Genomic DNA, 20,526 nt, shown 5'->3' on the forward strand with positions numbered 1-20,526 from the left:
CTCATCCAAGTATACAGGGACATTGTGAGTATAGGCCTTGATATAGAATCCTAGTGACTGTTTGCTACTTTAACCCCTTGGGTATCTGCTCCAGTGCCATTGGATTGGGGCCTTACCTTTTCTTGGAGTCCCAAGGTTGACACTGCCCCATTGTTTGCCGGGAGGGGTATTATCCTGAAGAGTGCAGACAAGGCAGAGAGTGTCCTCTGGTTTCTGTAAATCCAGAGTATCCCAAAGCTCACCCTGCACTCATCATTAAAGCATAAAAAGGCATCCTGCCTGGTCATTGAGTTGAAACTGCCAGAGTAGTGGTGTACCTGGCTGCTTGGACACCCAGTTAGGAAGAGAACCTGGGGCAGATTAGCAGAGCCAAACAGGGGTCTGTGCTATACTGTTCTTCTGTTTCCAATGCTTTCCAAGATACTGATTCAGAAAAATCACCTGGAGTCTGAATTTGCTGGATCAGTGATTCGGAAAATGCTGAAGCCAGAGAATTAGTATGACAGCCCTACAGTTAGCATTTTTTCATAAGGTGCTTTCATATCTCTCTCCTAACCCAGTTCCCTTTCAAGTGCATTGTCTGGTTGCTGCATGGAGGAACTCACCGCCAGCTCGCAGCGATAGGTCTCTTGGTCGATGGAGGTGAAGCTGGAGAGCGTGCCCAGGAACCTCATGATGCATTCCTCCTCTTTCAGAGAGCCATACTGCTGGAACGTCTGCTGGATCATCTTACGGAACTGTTTGGGCTGTGCACAAAACAGAGACACAGATCTTATGATCTTCCTAAATTCATGCAATTAAAACAAAACTGAGGTAACAACTTTTCTCTGCACCAGTTACGCAACAAAGGTAGGTCACCACTCCAGCCTCAGCCTGCAACTGGAGAATGAAGGAGCATAGACAGGCTGAAAAGGTCATCTCTTTGCTCTCCCTCCTGTCAACGTGTTTCTGTCGGGACATGTGCATGTAGGGCATCTCAAGTCCTAACTTTTTTTTCATTGGTGTTGTTAATCTAATTGCAGGCATACCTGCATATATACCTGCATATATACCAGTCTTTTTTCTCATTATGCACCATTCCTGTAGGCATATATTGAAAGGATCTAGATAACCTCCATTTTGTTGATGTACGCCATTTTAAGTATTACGTTAGGTTTTTGCAGAAATTTTAGAAGTTTAGTGTAACTGTTTCAGTTTGCTCAAGGATGTATAAACAACGATAAGATGTCCCTGAGCTTTCTGTGTTCAGCTGATTCTCAGAAAGCTAGCAGAAACAGTTTATACTAGGAAATGTATAATCCATGTTTCATGTAGTCAGCTCATGATGGAAAGTTACAAATTGCAGTTTTGAAACTCGCTCCCCCTCCCTTTTTAATTCTGTTCTGTACTCTATATAACATTAGTAATTTCTAATAAACTTTGAACATCTTTGAACATAAACTGCCGTTATTCCGTGTTCATAGGGTGTTCCCAGAATTCTGCTGATAACCAGGAATCTCTCCACAGATTGGGGGATAAAGAAAATCGATCCTTTCATATATCAGGCTGTCCTCTGTAGACTGTATACTGGACATTTACACCATTGCCTTTACATAGAGCACAGCAGTCTGTATCTCCAGTGGTCTGACACACCCTCTGCATAGCGCGGTGGCATCCCTCTGAATGCGGTGCCAGGGGCACATGCCCCTCCGTTCCCCTACAATTTTGGCCCTGCTCCATCCTGAATAGATCCCCTGCAGCAACCAGCGGGAGAGGACAGGAGAGGAGGGGAGCTGGCAGCACTGCGGAGGACCAAGGGAGCACAAGGGGGGACAGGCAGCAGAAGAAGAAGGGGCATGGGGCGGCATTTTCTATTATCGGTCTGTTGTATTTTCCTCCCGCAGCAGCTGAATATCAGCAGAATGGAGAGGAGAAAAAACAGGATCAGTTACAGCAGCGGCCCCCTCTCAAGGCACCCCCCCTTCCTAGTTATGACCCTGTCTCCAATCAACAATGCTGTTCAGGGAGCATACGATTTGTTGATTGGAGAACTGTGCCTACAGTGCCTATTGCTGCCTACAAGAGAATTGGACATTGGGAAACAAAAAAAAGCCCAGGATACCTCCTTCTGCAACCAGTATGCTACAATTTTGTAGCAAAGCAGTATCAAGAGCTTGATCATATACACAAAGACTTTTACAGTGAGCACAAGAATCCTATTGTCTTCACATCATTTGAGGGACACAAGAAGTCTATAACCTTCCCGATGTTTATAAGCAGTCCAACTGAGGGATGAGCCACGCATCAAACAATCGCCCGCAGGCCAAAGAAAACAACAGAGAACCAAAAACTGCCTGCAGTTCAAAGAACCACCTGAAGAATCTTACACCCAAAGCTGACTTAGAGAAGATGTGGACAGAAGATCAGGTGGCAGTCTCATAAATCTAAGAAATGCTGAAAAGCCCAAGAAGCACTCACTGATCTAATACAGTGCTCTTTGACAGGAAAGGGTCGAACCAGATCCGTGAGATTATAAACTGGAACGATGGTCTTCTTAAGCCACCAAGAGATGGTGGAACAAGAAGATGCTGAACCCTTCAGGGTCCATCTGAGATGATCATTGGATTTAGGTGTTCCAACCACCTCCATGGCCACAGGTGTATAAAATCAAGCCCCTAGGCATACAGACTGTTTCTACAAACATTTGTGAAAGAATGGGTCGCTCTCAGGAGCTCAGTGACTCCAAGCGTGGTACCGTGATAGGTTGCCACCTGTGCAATAAGTCCATCTGTAAAATTTCCTTGCTACTAAATATTCCATGGTCAACGGTTAGTGGTATTATAGCACAGTGGAAGAAACTGGGAACAACAGCAACTCAGCCACCAAGTGGTAGGCCACGTAAAATGACAGAGTGGGGTCAGCGCATGCTGAAGAGCACAATGCGCAGAAGTCACCAACTGTCAACTATAGCCAATCACGCTTCTCTGCCTGGCAATCCGATGGATGTGTCTGAATTTGGCGTTTGCCAGGAGAACAGTACTTGTCTGACTGCATTGTGCCAAGTGTAAAGTTTGGTGGAGCGGGGATTATGGTGTGGGGTTGTTTTTCAGGGGTTGGGCTTGCCCCTTCGTTTCAGGGAAAGGAACTCTTAAGGCGTCAGCATAACAAGACATTTTGGACAATTTCATGCTCCCAACTTTGTGGGAACAGTTTGGGGATGGAACCTTCCTGTTCCAACATGACTGCACCCCAGTGCACAAAGCAAGGTCCATAAAGACATGGATGGGCATGTTTGGAGTGGAGGAACTTGAATGGCCCTCACAGAGTCCTGACCTTAACATGAAAGAACACCTTTGGAATGAATTAGAGTGGAGACTGCGAGCCAGGCCTTCTCATCCGACATCAGTGCCTGACCTCACAAATGTACTTCTGGAAGAATGGTCAAACCTTCCAATAGACACCCTCCTAAACCTTGTGGACAGCCTTCCCAGAAGAGTTGAAGCTGTTATAGTTGCAAAGGGCGGGGCAAACTCAATATTGAACCCTACGAACTAAGACTGGGATGCCATTAAAGTTCATGTGTGTGTAAAGGCAGGCCGACCAATACTTTTGGCAAAATAGTGTATGTTACTTGTGTGACTGTGTTAGACTAATAGACTAATAAAATATAAGGGGTCAACTAGGGCTGTGCAACACTAATTGCCGTAAAAATGCTTTTTTTGTCTGCATATCTCACCGTTCACCCACACATAGGAAGTCTGAAACCCTGAGAAGTATCCTAGTTGTATACTGTGTGAATTTTATTACCTTTAAACTTTCCTGCATCTGCTTAGGGAAGAAGAGATCAAGACCCACTTCTTTCCTGCCAACAACAAAAAATGAACATTGGATAAATTTTACCTTAAATGGCTGTAAAACCGAAAAATTCAAAAGGACAGATCCAGATAAAAGTAATAAAAAAGATAAATTAAAAAACGTTTTGCTCCAATACTCACCTTCAATCCAGTGCCGCCCCATGCAGTACTTCTTTTCTATCACTAGATGTCCTCAGTCTTCATGATTAATGACAGCCAGCATTATTCTACTCATTACTGCTGAGACTAGGCTGTCATGGACCCGCCCCCCACACTGTGACTGGACAGTGAAGGAGAAGCAACAGACCGATGAGCTAATTTCTCTGTCAATTTGCTCACTCTCCTATCAGCATGCTCCTTGTCAGCACATGATCTGATCGGCTCCTTGTGCGGCTTATTTCTGAGCTCTGCTGTACAGCAATCAAATTCAGGTCCTTACATTGCTTACATTAAAAAAAAAATGTAATGATGCATTAAGCATTGGAACTGCTGTCAGGTTTCACTGTCAACAGAGACGCTGTTGGAGAGATTCCTTCATTTTCTATTTGGTACAAAGGATATCCCTAGGGTAGGCAGTCAAGGGGAATCTCTTTAATGGCAACAAGAAAAGAAGTAAAAATTAATTTTAAGTTAAAGCTGAAGTTCAGACTTATGTTTTGTTTTCCTGCCCCCACCCAATAACATGCCAAAAGGACACCTTTTCATTATCATTGCATACCATATAATAGAGCAAGTGATGTCATCACTGGGACCCTGTGCTTCCCTATGCAATGCAGATCATGGCTGGTGGGAGGGATTGGCAGGGTGATATTTTTAGGAAGCTTTGTACAGTACTCTGCCAACCCCTCCCACCAGCCATGATCTGCCTGCATTGCATAGAGAAGCAATGCCTCCGAACTTCTCTCAAGAGCCCTGATGTAACCAGTAGGCTGGCTCGTGGGAGGAGTTGAGCAAACATTAATATGCCTTGATGGTCCGGTGACAGGTTGAGGGAGTGAGCATTCCTAGGAAGACTGTATTGGCATACAAACCTCCCTATTATTATTATTATTATTATTATTATTATTATACAGTGTTTATATAGCGCCAAAAGGTTTGCTCAGCGCTGTACATTAAAGTGGGGGGACAGTACATGAGACAATACAGTAACAATACAATATACGAGGGGTTCGAGGGCCCTGCTCTTTGGAGCTTACAATCTAGGAGGGAGGTTGTAGAGGTACAGGAGGAAGTGGCTGTGGGGGATGGAGTGGTAGGAGGAGTGGAGGAGAACGACTGTTAGGTGAGGGTGGGGTAGGCTTCCCTGAAGAGATGGGTTTTCAGGGTGCGCCTGAAGGTGAGAAGGGTAGGTGACAGTCTGCTGGATTGGGGTAGGGAGTTCCAGAGGATGGGGGAAGTCCTGGAGAAGTCCTGCAGTCGGGCGTGGGAGGAGACCAGGGAGCTAGAGAGTAGGAGGTCTTGTGAAGAGCAAAGAGTACGGGTAGGGTGGTATTTGGGTATCAGGTCGGTGAGGTAGTTTGGGGCAGTATTATGAATGGCTTTGTATGTCAGAGTTAGTAATTTGAATTTAATGCGTTGGGCAATCGGGAGCCAGTGAAGGGAATGACAGAGGGGGGTGGCAGAAGTGGAGCGGTTGGTAAGGTGGATGAGTCTAGCCGCTGAGTTCAGGGTAGACTGGAGCGGGGATAGCCTGTGTTGGGGTAGGCCGGTGAGAAGGGAGTTGCAGTAGTCCAGACGTGAGATAATAAGGGAGTGTATGAGTTATTTAGTAGTGTCTGGGGTGAGGAACATGCGTATCTTGGAGATACGGATCTTGCAGTTGCGGAGGTGGAGCCTGCATGAATTTGATAGTGTTTGGACATGAGGTTGGAAGGAAAGGTTTGAGTCCAGGGTGACACCTAGGACTTTGGCTTGCGGGGTGGGATTGATGGTGGCGTTGTTAGTCATGATGGAGAGGATGGGGGGGGGCACAGGCTGGGGGGAAAACTAGGAGCTCGGTTTTGGAAAGGTTTAACTTGAGAAAATAGAGCGACATCCAGTCTGATATGTCGTATAGGAGGTGGGTGATGCGGGCGGAGACTGAGGGGGTGAGGTGAGGGGTGGAGAGGTAAATTTGCGTGTCATTGGCATAGAGGTGATAGTTGAAGCCGTGGGAGTGTATCAGTTTGCCAAGGGAGGAGGTGTAGATGGAGAAGAGAAAGGGTCCGAGGACAGAGCCTTGGGGGACCCCAACAGAGAGGGGGAGAGAGGGGGAGGTGGCAGAGTTATAGGTAATGCTGAAGGAGCGTTGGGATAGGTAAGAGGAGAACCAGGAGAGAGCAGAGTCCTTGATGCCAAGGGAGTGTAGTTTATTAAGGAGGAGGGGGTGGTTGACTGTGTCGAAGGCCGCGGAGAGGTCGAGGAGTAGGAGGACTGAGTAGTGGCCATTAGCTTTGGCGGTTAGCAGGTCGTTGGTGATTTTAAGTAGGGCGGTTTCGGTGCAGTGTAGGGGACGGAAGCCAGACTGTAGTGGATCAAGGAGGTTGTTGTCAGTGAGGAGCTTGGAAGTGAGTGGCAGCAGGGAGATGGGTCTAAGGTTGTTCAGGTCAGTGGGGTCCAGGTAGGGTTTTTTGAGTATGGGGGTGATGTGCGCGTGCTTTAGGGGGGAGGGGAATGCGCCAGTAGAGAAGGAGAGATTGAAGATGTGGGTGAGGGAGCGAATGATGGAGGAGGGGGGTGACCGGAGGAGTTGTGAGGGGATAGGGTCCAGGGGGCAAGTGGTGACGCAGGCTTCTGAGAAGACCTTAGTGACCTCCTCAATGGTAGCAGGGCTGAAGGAGCAGAGTGTTACAGGCTGTTAGGTGTGGTGGGGGGCAGTGCGGTTGCGAGGTCAGAGGAGGGGAGAGTTGAGGGGGTGATGGAGGGAGGGAGGCTAGGTGGAGAGGTAGATTGTGAATTAACAATGTCCTTACGGATTGCGTCAATCTTGTTTTGGAAATGATTGGCAATCTCGTGGGCGGTGAGTGAGGTACTGAGTGGAGGTGGGGGGGGGGGAGAGCAGGGAGTTGAAAGTGGAGAAGAGCCGGCGAGGACAGGTGGAGAGGGTGTTAATGAGGGTTACGAAGTAGGCTTGCTTGGTGGCGTGGAGGGAGGAGGTGTAGGTGAGGAAGGCGGATTTGTAGAGGGAGAACGCTCGAGGGGATCTGGCTTTGCGCCATAATCGCTCCAGCGCGCGACTGCATCGTTTGAGACATTTTGTATGGTCATTCTGCCAGGGTTGAAGCGGTCGGGGTCTAATGCTACGTGTGGTTAGGGGTGCCAGGGAGTCTAGGGCAGCTGACAGTGAGTCGTTGTACGCAGTAGTGGCCAGGTCAGGGCATGTCAGTGGAAGGATGCTGTCGTACAGACGGTCAGCTGCCTAGTGGAGAGGGGCCGGGTTCAGGTTGCAGAGGCTATGGCTGGTGATGGTTTGACGCTTTGGGGGGGGGGAGTTAGAGGATGGGGAGAGAAGAGCCGGATGCAGTGGGCCTCGAAGGAGAAGGATTGAGGGGGGGGTCAGGGAGGACCTGGAAGGTGCTCAGTGGTGACAGGAGCATGCCGACCCCACCACCTCTGTGACCACTCACATGTGGTGCTGAGCATATATGATTGAAATGAAAATCCAGTGAATGAAAGGGGCAGGCAAGGGATGGTCAGACTGTGGAGGAAAGCGCTAGATGATGCCGGGAGCCATTCAGCCAGGAAATGAGGCGGTGCTCTATCTGGCTTACTGCAGCCTCCAATGCACGTTGTGAGAAGCTCACAGTGTGCATTAACCTCAGAGTAAGCCATTTCAGTCCAGGATCAGTGGTCCAGTGGTAGATCAGCTGTGCAGGGGGCATGTACTTTGCATGCATACTTTGTGCTACAACGCTGTCATCTCAGTAAGCTGGGGGTTCAGCTTCACTGGAAATGACGTTCTGCCTGGAGTCTAGCATGAGGTTGGAGAGCGCTGAAACCGCTTCTAAAACAGGTAGGAGAGAGGAGAGAACACTCGATGCGTGTCACTGTCACAGGAAGTGTGTGGGCGCTGCTGGAACAAACCACACAATGCAGCATTACAAATGTGACAATACCCAGAGGCCATTACGTCTCTCTTCTGCTGGATTCCAAGAAGCTTCAAAGATTCCACCAGTGACTTGTGTCTGTGTTTACTTACTCTAGGAAATCAAAGTTGGATCTTTTCTCCAAAGCGTTTTGCGGCATGTCCTTGTAGAAACGTCTGTAAGACGAACAGGAGATGGTGTTTAGTGCCATCAAAATGGGATTTCGTATTGTAAGATTTAAAATGTTATTGGTAATATATATATATATATATATAAATATGTGTGTGTGTATATATATACATACATACATATATACATACACACATATATATACTGTATAAAAATATAGATATATATATACACATACAGGCGTACCTCGGTTTACAAATTTAATGCGCTTTGCGGGACTTTTCGTATTGCAAATAATTCAAAAACGGAAACGAGGTTTCCAATAGGAATGCACTGAAAACCAATTAACCCGCTCCGGAGGTCAGAAAAGGGTAAAAAAAAGTCTTTTATCTGTTCAAAACTCTTTATAAAGTGCACTGTAAAGGCATAGTACTGTACAGGATAAAAAAAATTGTAAATGCATTGCAAAGCAATTAATCCGTTCATATTGCGAAAAAAATTTATAAACCGAGCCGTTATTTTCAATGGGTTTTCTTTCGTAAACCAAAAATTATGGTAACCGGGGTGTTCCTAAACTGAGGTACGCCTATATATACATATTTTATTTTTTTTTTTTATTATTATTTATTTCAGGTACTTATATAGCGCCGTCAATTTACACAGTGCTTTACATATATATATTGTACATTCACATCAGTCCCTAACCCTCAAGGGGTGTACAATCTAAGGTCCCTAACTCACATTCATACATACACATACTAGGGACAATTTAGACAGGAGCCAATTAACCTACCAGCATGTCTTTGGAGTGTGGTAGGAAACCAGAGTACCCGGACGAAACCCACGCAAGCACAGGGAGAACATGCAAACTCCAGGCAGGTGGTGCTGTGGCTGGGATTCAAACCAACTACTGCCAGGCAGAAGTGCTAACCATTTAGCCACTGTGCTGCCCATATATATATATATATATACACATACACACACACATTATACTATTCACTGTATATAAAATATATATATATATATATATATATATATATATTAAAATTATTCTTGCCAAATATATTGCCATTTATTTGAAATGCTACAGTTTTGGCCGTATTCAATATATTTCAAAAAATATTTCAATAAATATATATAAATCTTAAAATTTTTTAATATATATATTTTTTAAATATATTCTTCAGAATTTTTTTAACATGTAAAAAAGTAATTTTAACATATATTTTTACATATATTTGTAAATGCAGTCCAAAAATGTAGATTTGTATTTTTAAAAACATGCAGTATGTATGAAATGTGTTTTTAAAAATATTTTTCATCTATTTGGTAATAAAAATGCATTTCAACATGTAGTATATATATATATATATATATATATATATATATATATATATATACTACATGTTGAAATGCGTTTTTATTACCAAATAGATGAAAAATATTTTTAAAAATGCATTTCAAATATACTGTATGTTTTTAAAAATACAAATTCTGAAGAATATACTTAAATAAAATATATTTTTTAAACTCTTCAGATTTATATATATTTATTGAAATATATTTTTAAATATATTGAATATGATCAAAATTGTAGCATTTCAAGTATATATGGTAATATATTTGGGAAGAATATTTTTAAAATATATTTCAAATATATTTTTATTCCATGTGGGTATGAACAGATGGGCACAAGTCTCTTTTGAACAGTTCACAAAGTTTATTCATGCCAATAAACTTCAGAGAGAGAGGGTTAGTGTACGGGACATCCAAAAGAACAATATGGAGACTCCAAAAAACCAGTAACAGCCCGTAAAAACAAAAACAAAAAAAAAGGACTGCAAGGTAGAGCATGGATATGCCCAGTGTAGTTTCCTTCTCTCGCCACACAATGGCGATAGATTCAATATATGATAGGTGCAGCACCACTGGGATTAATAGGCAATGTAGGTGCCCTAGGAACCAATAGGGGTCCCCATACGTAAGACAGCAGTGATAGAAGGGTTACGGGGAGGGGGGTGGGTATTTATAAACAGCTTTGCGTAGCAATTCGCCCAGTGAAAGTGTATTTACATTCATTCTGTGCAAATAGAGCAGGTTACTGTTCTCCAGGGAGAGAGGATTAGAGGCCCAGGACACCCAAACCAAAAGAGCAAAATGCAGACTCTGAAAAACGCACTTACAGCTCGATACAGAAAAGGACGTTAGGGTAGGGTACAGGCATGCCTGGAGCAGCTCCCTTTTCTGGCCACAAGATAGTGCTAGATTCAATATAGGAAAAATTTGGATCCAACTGGATTAGTAGGCAATGTAGGAGCCACTAGCGGCCCCGATATGTAAGATAGCAGGGATTAGAAAGGTCACTAAGGGGTGTATTTATAACAGATTTGCATAACAATTGGCCAAGGGAAAGTGCAAGTACATTCATTAAAAAAAATGTTATCAGGCTATTTCCTGTGGTGGTCGAATGTTTTTTATTGATTTAAAACTGAAAATACTGCATTCGGCCACTAGTCAGTGCTAAGTACCATAGGAATTAGGCCATCTAGCTGCCAACTGGAGTAACAGCAGGGCAGCACAGTGGCTAAATGGTTAGCATTTCCACTGTGCAGCACTAGGGTCATCAGTTCAAATCCCAACCATGGCACCACCTGCCTGGAGTTTGTAAATTCTCCCTGTGGGTTTCCTCCGGGTACTCCAGTTTCCTCCCACACTCCAAGGACATGTTGGGAGGTTATTTGGCTCCTTTCTAAAATTGGCCCTAGTATGTGTATGTATGAATGTGAGTTAGGGACCTTAGATTGTACGCCCCTTGAGGGTTAGGGACTGATGTGAATGTACAATATATATGCAAAGCGCTGCATAAATTGATGGTGCTATATAAGTACCTGTAATAAATATTTGCCTCACTCTCCAGCAGACTTATGCAGGCCATAGAGGGTTCATTTATCGGCCGATTTTTCGTCCAAAAGAATAATCGGCCGATTTTCACACTGTTAGTGGGGCAATGGCATCGGCCGATTTTCGCGGTTCCTCCTCATTTCGTTTATCGGTCATGCTGGAAAATTTGTGAAAAATGGACGATTTTCGCAATCACTGGTGGCAACATGGGTTTACAGAATGAACGATGTTTAATTTTTTGGACGAAAAATCAGGCCAATAAACGAATCGTCTATGGCCTGCATAAGTAGCTCACTGGTATTCCAATCCAAAATGTTGCCCACTTCTCCTGGGCAACACCTCTGGTCAGGCCCTAGGCTTGCACCTACCCTTCACAGACACATGTCCCTCCCCTGACCGCAGACCTGGGAGGTCAGCAGACCAGCTACACACCCTCAGCAGGAAAAGCCTGTTAGGTGAAAAGGGTCCCCCAAGTATTTATACCCCTCACCAGCATGCACCAATGGTAATAAACCTCCAAGTGGTGGGGGGTAATATCAATATTCGTAACCCAAGTTATTGGATTTTCTATTGTCAGGGACCTACACCAGCATCAGGCAAGTGAACGATAACCTGAACTTAAGGGAAAAGCTGTAGAAAGCAGAACTATCATTTCAGGCTGAGGCTGACCCAACAACACTAAATTTGGAATGGGGACACCACTGCTTAGGTTAGAGGCAGGGGCGGACTGACCCTTTGGAAACTCGGGCAATGCCCGAGGGCCCGGGGTCAGTAGGGGGCCCCATGAGATGCCCCTGGTACCTTTTTCATAGGCTTTTTTGAGTTTGGGCAAGGACACAGGGGCCCCATGATCCCCTATTGCCCGGGGGCCCTATGAGTTGTCAGTCCGCCTCTGGTTAGAGGTCTCTATGTATAGCAGCCTACCTCTTCTCTTAGACCTTGTCCTCATTCCGTATTCCCGCACTAACCTCTGGAAACTCTGACCTCTCTCCCTTGAACGTTGTAAGGGTTTATATTAAGGATAATATAGAGCAAAGTTTCTCAAACCAGGGGCGGACTGACCATTGGGGAACTCGGGCACTGTCCGAGGGCCCGGGGTCAGTAGGGGGCCCCATGAGATGTCCCTGGTACCTTTCATAGGCTTTTTTGGGTGTGATTTGAGTGTGGGCGAGGACACAGGGGCCCCATGATCCCCTATTGCCCGTGGGCCCCATGAGTTGTCAGTCCCCCCCTGTCTCAAACAAGGTTCCATGGAACCATAGAGTTCCTCCAGAGGGTCCTAGGGGTTCCTTGAGCGATGAGCAACTTCTGCCTCTCAGATAAGTTCGCACTGATACCAATAATCTTTTTAGCTATCTATAAGAGGGAATTCTTCCCAATGTCCACCACCATCACACTAATGAGCTTTGGTTATAGTAAATTTTAGCGGGGTTTCCCTGAAATCGGAAGGTTATTTAAAGGGTTCCTCTGTGTTGGAATGGTTGAGAAAGGCTGATATAGAATATTAAGTCCCCAGTATAAACTGTTTCACCAATGGTGAAAGGGGAATATATTTGGGTATGTTGTATTGCCTTGGTTTCAAAAAGAGGCCCCATCAAAATTTTACTATAGGGCCCTATGATTTGTAGTTGCACCCCCACCATCTCTAGAATAAAACTCATGAAATGTTTGACTGGTAGACCTAGGTTTAGGTGTCTCGATGGCGTCCAAGGTCTAGATGGCATCTAGGTGGACGTTGATCTCCTCCTAGCCCAATGACATGAAGACGATGACAATGGAATATCATGAGTCTCCTTACCTGAGCTCCAGGCACCCCAGTTGCAGAGCCATGCCCTCGCTGACCTTGGTGGCGTATTGCTGCATGTAGTCATTCCTCAGCTGGAATCATAGAGAAGTGATACTGATTAACCATTTAACAACCTTGGATGTCATGACCAATGTCCAAATTATAAGTCAGCCAATCAGATGTCACCTTTCTTGCATATAACTTCAGCAAACTAAACTCTGATGCCCTTGCAATGGATTACTGCCCTGTGCCTGTATGTACATACCAAGAAACAGGACTAATTCCGGTGTTACCAACAAGGGTCAGTCCACCAAAATAGTTCAGTGAAAGCCGTAGTCCAGTGGAATGACCTCATATATGTCTTGGATACTTCTCTAGTGACATCTGGCCATAGTTCCTGAATGTAAGAGCGGAGTGTTCCTGCTCACCTGTGTGTTCTGACTCCTTCTGTTATCATCTTTATACTATCATATACATAAAAATCAAAGAAGGATGGTGGGACCCAGGAACTCAGAACAGGGATGGTGGGAACCCCTCATAATGGGCATAGTAGGTGTACAGACCCAGGAACTCAGCATAGGGATGGTGGGAACCCCTCATAATGGGCATAGAAGGTGTACAGACCCGGGAACTCAGCACAGGTATGGTGGGAACCCCTCATAATGGGCACAACAGGTGTACAGACCCAGGAACTCAGCACAGGGATGGTGGGAATCCCTCATAATGGGCACAGCAGGTGTACAGACCAGGGAACTCAGCACAGAGATGGTGGGAACCCCTCATAATTTGCACAGCAGGTGTATAGACCTGGGAACTCAGCACAGGGATGGTGGGAACCCCTCATAATGGGCACAGCAGGTGTACAGACACGGGAACTCAGCACAAGAAAGTGGGAAGCCTTCACAATGGACTCAGAAGGTGTATAGACCCGGAAACTCAGCACAGGGATGGTGGGAACCCCTCATAATGGGCACAGTAGGTGTACAGACCCAGGACTCAGCATAGGGATGGTGGGAACCCCTCATAATGGGCACAGCAGGCGTACAGACTCGGGAACTCAGAGCAGGGATGGTGGGAACCCCTCATAATGAGCACAGCAGGTGTACAGACCTGAGAACTCAGCACAGGAATGGTGGGAACCCCTCATAATGGGAACAGCAGGTGTACAGACCCGGGAACTCAGCACAGGGATGGTGGGAATCCCTCATAATGGGCACAGCAGGTGTATAGACCTGGGAACTCAGCACAGGGATGGTGGGAACCCCTCATAATGGGTACAGCAGTTGTACAGACCTGGGAACTCAGCACAGGGATGGTGGGAACCCCTCATAATGGGTACAGCAGTTGTACAGACCTGGGAACTCAGCACAGGGATGGTGGGAACCCCTCATAATGGGTACAGCAGTTGTACAGACCTGGGAACTCAGCACAGGGATGGTGGGAACCCCTCATAATGGGTACAGCAGTTGTACAGGCACAGGAACTCCTGTTCCGGAGGGACAGATGACACTGTCAGGTAGTTTAGCTCTCCAGCATTTACTAAACAGTGAAAAATCAGACTTTAGTGGACTGACCCTTTAATGTACAATTCCTCTCCTAACCACAGGAGGTCAGCATTGCATCATCACTGCATCTTGTACATGAAATTGGACCCTAGAGGAGGTATTTTTCGAGCCCCCATCTATACAATGTTTCATCATTACCTATAGACACCATTATCCACCAACAAAATAATGAAAAATAACAATTGGACATGCTAGAAAATGTAATGAAAGATATACTTTACTGAGCCCTGGACTGACAGGGGAATGCTACAGAGGGTATTGTTACGTCACTACGTGGGCGCCACTTTCTCCAGCATTCAGGACCCGCCTACTGCCAAACGCACTTCTTATGCTCTGCATCACCCAGCCAGTATTTCCAGAAATTACCGGCTGTCAGAATGCAGCCACTGTGTAAAATGACACTTACAGATAGTCTACAACTGTCATAGAGTAAAGGTAATGTAACAATGAACTGTTACATTGTATTTACTATTCCATTCATACACTATAGTGCCAAAAGTAATGGGCCCACCTTCCAAATCATGTGATTGAGATGTTCCAATCACCTCCATGGATACAGGTTTAGAGAATCAAGCCCCTTAGGCATGCAGACTGCTTCTACAAACATTTGTGAAAGAATGGGTCGCTCTCAGGAGCTCAGTGACTCCAAGCGTGGTCCCGTGATAGGTTGTCACCTGTGCAATAAGTCCATCCGTGACATTTCCTGGCTACTAAATATTTAACAGCCAACTGTTAGTGGGATTATAACAAAGTGGAAGCAACTGGGAACAACAGCAACTCAGCCACCAAGTGGTAGGCCACGTAACATGACAGGGCGGGGTCAGCGCATGCTGAAGTGCACAGTGTGCAGAAGTCACCAACTGTCTGCAGAGTCAATAGCTAAAGACCTCCAAACTTCATGTGACCTTCAGATTAGCACAACAACAGTGTGTAGAGAGCTTCATGGAATGGGTTTCCATGGCCGAGCAGCTGCATCCAAGCCTTACATCACCAAGTGCAATGCAAAGCGTCGGATGCCGTGGTGTAAAGCACGCCGCCACTGGACTCTAGAGCAGTGGAGACGTGTTTTCTGGAGTGACCTATCACGCTTCTCTGTCTGGCAATCCGATGGACATGTCTGGGTTTGGCGGTTGCCAGGAGAACGGTGCTTGCCTGACTGCATTGTGCCAAGTATAAAGTTTGGTGGAGGGGGAATTATGGTGTGGGGTTGTTTTTCAGGGGTTGGGCTTGGCCTCCTAGTTCCAGCAAAGGGAACTCTTAATGCATCAGCATACCAAGACATTTTGGACAATTTCATGCTCCCAACTTTGTGAGAACAGTTTGGGGATGGCCCCTTTCTGTTCCAACATGACTGCGCACCAGTGCACAAAGCAAGGTCCATAAAGACATGGATGAGCCAGTTTGGGGTGGAGGAACTTGACTGACCTGCAGAGTCCTGACCTCAACCCCTTAGAACACCTTTGGGATGAATTAGAGCGGAGACTGCGAGCCAGGCCTCCTCCCCCGACATCAGTGCCTGACCTCACAAATGTGCTTCTGGAAGAATGGTCCAACCTTCCCATAGACACCCTCCTAAACCTTGTGGACGGCCTTCCCAGAAGAGTTGAAGCTGTTATAGCTGCAAAGGGCGGGGCCAACTCAATATTGAACCCTACAGACTAAGACTGGGGGGCCATTAAAGCCCATGTGCGTGTAAAGGCAGGCGGCTCAATACTTTTGGCAATATAGTGTATATAGAGGGTGTGACCTTCCATCCATGTATGACATCACTTAAAGACACCTTACAAGTTAAATGATTTTTTTTAATAAAAAGATAATATTTTCTCATTTAACCCCGTAGACAGCCCTAACCCGCCTTCATTAACTCCCTCTTTCCCTTCTCCCCTTAGCTATTATTTTTCGGATTTTTTTTTTCTATTGCTTTGCAATCATTTTTTTGTTCATTTTTGTTTGTTACATTGTTCAGTGTTGCATATCAAGGAAAATGCGTACAAAACCATTCCTATGCTTTGTACCAGAAACATCATTTTAGTGCCATTTTAACCCCTTTGCTGCCACAAACGTATAGTATACATTGGAACAGGGGCGGACTGACCATTTGGGAACTCGGGCACTGCCCGAGGGCCCGGGATCAGTAGGGGGTCCCATGAGATTCCCCTGGTACATTTCATAGGCTTTTTTGGGTGTGGTTTAAGTGTGGGCGAGGACACAGGGGCCCCATGATCCCCTATTGCCCAGGGGCCCCATGGGGTGTCAGTCCGCCCCTGCATTGGAAGTATCGGGGGATGAGCGTAAATGTTACAAGCCAACTGTCAGCTTTCAGATGGAAATCTCAATATGAAGGTGCAGCGCTAAAAACTAAATATGCAGCATAAATCTCATCCTTATTATAAGGAAATGAGAAGATGCAGTTTTACAAAATGTGCAGCATGAATAAATCGATAACATATACTCAATATGTAGGTATAGATAATCAGCAATACCAGATCAATCAAGAAAATAAACAAATAAATGTGCATAAATGATGTCACCAATAGGTGAGTAAAGTGCAAAAAAAGTCCCAGATGTATTGCCCACGTGAGGATCCTGTATGATCCCGATAAACATGCGTGGAGAGTTAGTCCCAGTGGCAGATGTTCAATGTAAATGAAATGCGCACTCACCAGAAGTGCATGTAACCTATCTCAATAGGTATAGTTCTGGTGAGTGCGCATTTCATTTACATTGAACATCTGCCACTGGGACTAACTTATTCATGCTGCACATTGTTTAAAACTGCATCTTCTCATTTCCTTATAATAATGATGAGATTTATGCTGCATATTTAGTTTTTAGCGCTGCACCTTCATATTGAGATTTGCATTGGAAGGTTTTGTTTGGTTGGCTTTTTAGGTGTTTCAGCGTCTATTTTTCTTTCAGATAGCGCTGGCATATTTACTTTTTACATACAGTTTCAGATGGAAATGCTTGGGGTGCGGGTCAGTAAACAGTCGAGGGGGTTGCAGGTCAGTAATCGGATGGGGTGAGCTGTCCACCCCTCCCCCACTCTATTACAATAATAGCCCAAATGATTTGCTCATACATAAGTATTTCTCCTTAAAGAGGAAGGAAATAAAAACTACTAATTCCAGGTTTCCCATTGGATGAAAACTATGTAAAAAATCTGTGTTGCTATGATGATTACTGCCCTTTCCTCGCCCCCCTTGCCCCCTCCTTTCCAAGATGCCCCCCCAACACACACTCAGATCTCACCTGCTGGTAGAAGTACAGCAAAGTCGTCTTATCTTGTTTGAAACTTTCTATGTAATTATCTGGCAGGTAGCGGATCCGAAGATCGTATCTGGAAATGAGGGAATGGAAACAAACATGTCAGGGCAATTCAACACAGAGGAGAGCCATGGATGTCTGACATATTAATACATAAAGAGAACCTGTCTGTGATAACAATGACACAGGCTACATGGCAGCTTCATTTTAAAGGCTCAGACCCCCTAAATCCCCAATTTCCTCTCTCCCCTCCTCCACTTACCTTTTCTCTGATATCTTCAGGCCCCAATTACATAGTCTTCTTCTTCTGTGTCAGTTTTCGGTGATACCCTGCAGATTGCTATAGGCAGTACTCTCTGCCCAAGGCACTAGAAAAAAAGCCATAGTACCATAGTACCACCCCCTTAGAGGGAGGGGCCATGACACCCTACATTCATAGCATGTCCACATAGTATGGGTGTCATTCAACCTGGAAGACTCAAGACATCTTATGGCAGAACAGAAGTACTGCAGGAGACAGCTCTGGATTTACAATTAGGTACCGAGGCTTAAAAAGTTTATTCTTGGATCCTGTTTGGGGATCTATATTAATAATAAAAAACTTCCCGGAGTTGGGCTTTAAAATGCTAATTTTCTGGCTGTCCTTTAATGGTTCCAGTTACTGATTAGGAACCAGGGGCGGACTAACCATTTAGAAACTCCGGCACTGCCCGAGGGCCCGGGTCAGTAGGGGGCCCCATGAGATGCCCCTGGTACCTTTTTCATGGGCTTTTTTGAGTTTGGGCAAGGACACAGGGGCCCCATGATCCCCTATTGCCCGTGGGCCCCATGAGTTGTCAGTCCACCCCTGTTAGGAACCTACATACGTCAAGTAACAAGTCCAGGTCTGCACACTTCTGTCTCAGGTGCTTAACTACATGCCGCCCAGCCACTGTACATATACGGCGGCAGGGCGGCACTCGCAGGCAAAACCATCTTTTAAAACATGTGTTTTGTAAACAAATAGGGGGCACGCGCGAGGCGCGCCGCCGCCCTATTTGCTCCTTAGCGGCTATCTCCCGGCGATCGGCGGCAAACAGTGACAGACAGCACAGCTGCAGTAGCTGTGCTGTCTGTCACTTCCCTGTCAGCTCGAGGATGAGCTGATCGAGAAAGAACAGTTTCTCTTTCTCGATCAGCCTTGTCCCGCCCAGTACACCCCCCCACCCCCTGGTAAAACACTCCCCTCACTCCTATAACCCTTCCCTGCAAAATAAAGTTAACCCCTTCCTCCCCATTGCCATTAGTACAGTGTCAGTGTTTTTTTTTTTGCACTGATCACTGTATTAGTGTTTTTGGGGATGTCAGTGACCCCAAGTCAGTACCCCCCAATGTCAGAATGTCCACCGCAGTCCCGCCATAAGTCGCTGGTCGCTGCCATAAGTCCCTGATAGCCGCCATAATTCACTGATCACCGCCATTTTTAGTATAAAAAAACCCCTAAAAATCCCAGTATCTTTCCCGCCATTTGTAAACGCTATAACTTTCACGTAAACCAATTAATTTACACGTATTGGGTTTTTTGTAGCAAAGACATGTCGCAGAATGCATTTTGGCAGAAATTTATGACTAAATTTTATTTTTGCATTTTTTTTTTTACTGGACATGTTTTATAGCAAAAAGTCCAAAATATTGTTTTTTTTTCCTCAAAATTGTCAGCCTTTTTTTTATAGCGCAAAAAATAAAAACCGCACAGGCGATCAAATACCACCGAAAGAAAGCTCAATTTGTGGGGAAAAAGAATGTAAATTTCATTTATGTACCGTATTGCATGACCGCGCAATTGTCCGTTAAACTAGCGCAGCGCTGTATAGCAGAAAAATGGCGTAAATTGCAGTATTTATACCATAGTTTGTAGACGCTATAACTTCCACACAAAGCAATCAATATACACTTATTGGGATTTTATTTACCAAAAACATGGAGCAGAATACATTTTGGCCTAAATTTATAACCAACTTCGAGTTTACTATATATTTTTTATAGCTGAAAGTAAAAAATACTGTTTATCTTCAAAATTTTTGGCCTTTTTTTGTTTATAGCGTGAAAAATAAAAAGCGCACAGGTGATCAAATACCACCAAAAGAAAGCTCTATTTGTGTGAAAAAAAGGACGTAAATTTCGTTTGGGTGCAGCATTGCATGACCGCGCAATTATCAGTTGAATTAGTGCAGCGCCGAGTAGCAAAAAGAGGCCTGGTCATTAAGGGGGGTAAATCCTCTGGAGGATCAAGTGGTTAAATCCTATCACACTGGCAGGAAGCAATAGGAATTGAAGGAAAATCTCTCCAACCAGGAAAAAAAAAATGCTTACTCTGGTATACACCTTGCAATCTGAATAAACAACCTGTGTTGTATTTTTCTGTGTTGTATTGAACTGCATCTTTGTTTGATGTATGCTGACATCTAGCGGTGGTTTTGAGTCACTACAGCTTGTTTACCTGTTTGGTTTTTTTTTCCCTCTCTGTCCTGCCCTCCTGTTTAGTGCTAATTAGTTCAGTCGTAGATAGACTCCCCCAGTTTCTTCCATGTTCCCTCATTCAGGACTAGTTCACAGTAGTGTGATTTCAGATGTGACTTGAATCACGACAAAGGAAATCACATTGTTTTCAGTGGTGTCTGTTCACATCAATGCGACTCTGGAAAACGTTTCTGTACTACTTTGGTGCGATTCTAGCGTGATTTTGTCCCTATACAAGCCTCATCAAAGTTGCATCCAAGTTACATCCGAGCAGCACTACATAATCGCACTGAAAAGTCAGATCAAAATCGTATTGCAGCAGTGTGAACCTAGCCTTACTGTTAATTCTTTGCAGAGAAAATCACCGTCTTCTTACACTTCAAAAGACTGAGAAACATCCTCTGTACTGCAGGTATCTATAGTAAAATTGCATTGGATTCAACCTGAGTGAAGCTGCCAGTGGATAGTGCAACGTCAGCAAG

General features: G+C 45.0%; 1 protein-coding gene across 3 annotated transcripts in view; it reads right to left on the reverse strand.

Annotated features, from left to right (window-relative positions):
• The window catches only part of PTK2B (protein tyrosine kinase 2 beta), a 109,122-nt gene that overhangs the window by 71,668 nt on the left and 16,928 nt on the right, over nucleotides 1-20,526 (reverse strand). For all 3 annotated transcript variants that reach the window (XM_089653875.1, XM_089653874.1, XM_089653873.1), the window contains exons 3-7: nucleotides 17,531-17,618; nucleotides 12,726-12,805; nucleotides 8,011-8,073; nucleotides 3,787-3,841; nucleotides 606-746 (exon numbers count right to left, since the gene is read on the reverse strand). In XM_089653875.1, the coding sequence (XP_089510001.1) occupies nucleotides 606-746; nucleotides 3,787-3,841; nucleotides 8,011-8,073; nucleotides 12,726-12,805; nucleotides 17,531-17,618 (427 nt within the window). The remainder of the gene's footprint in view (nucleotides 1-605; nucleotides 747-3,786; nucleotides 3,842-8,010; nucleotides 8,074-12,725; nucleotides 12,806-17,530; nucleotides 17,619-20,526) is intronic.

This window comes from Staurois parvus, unplaced genomic scaffold (assembly GCF_062004578.1).
Source record: "Staurois parvus isolate SC_StPar_1 unplaced genomic scaffold, SC_StPar_1.0 ptg000723l, whole genome shotgun sequence".
NCBI classification, from domain to species: domain Eukaryota; kingdom Metazoa; phylum Chordata; class Amphibia; order Anura; family Ranidae; genus Staurois; species Staurois parvus.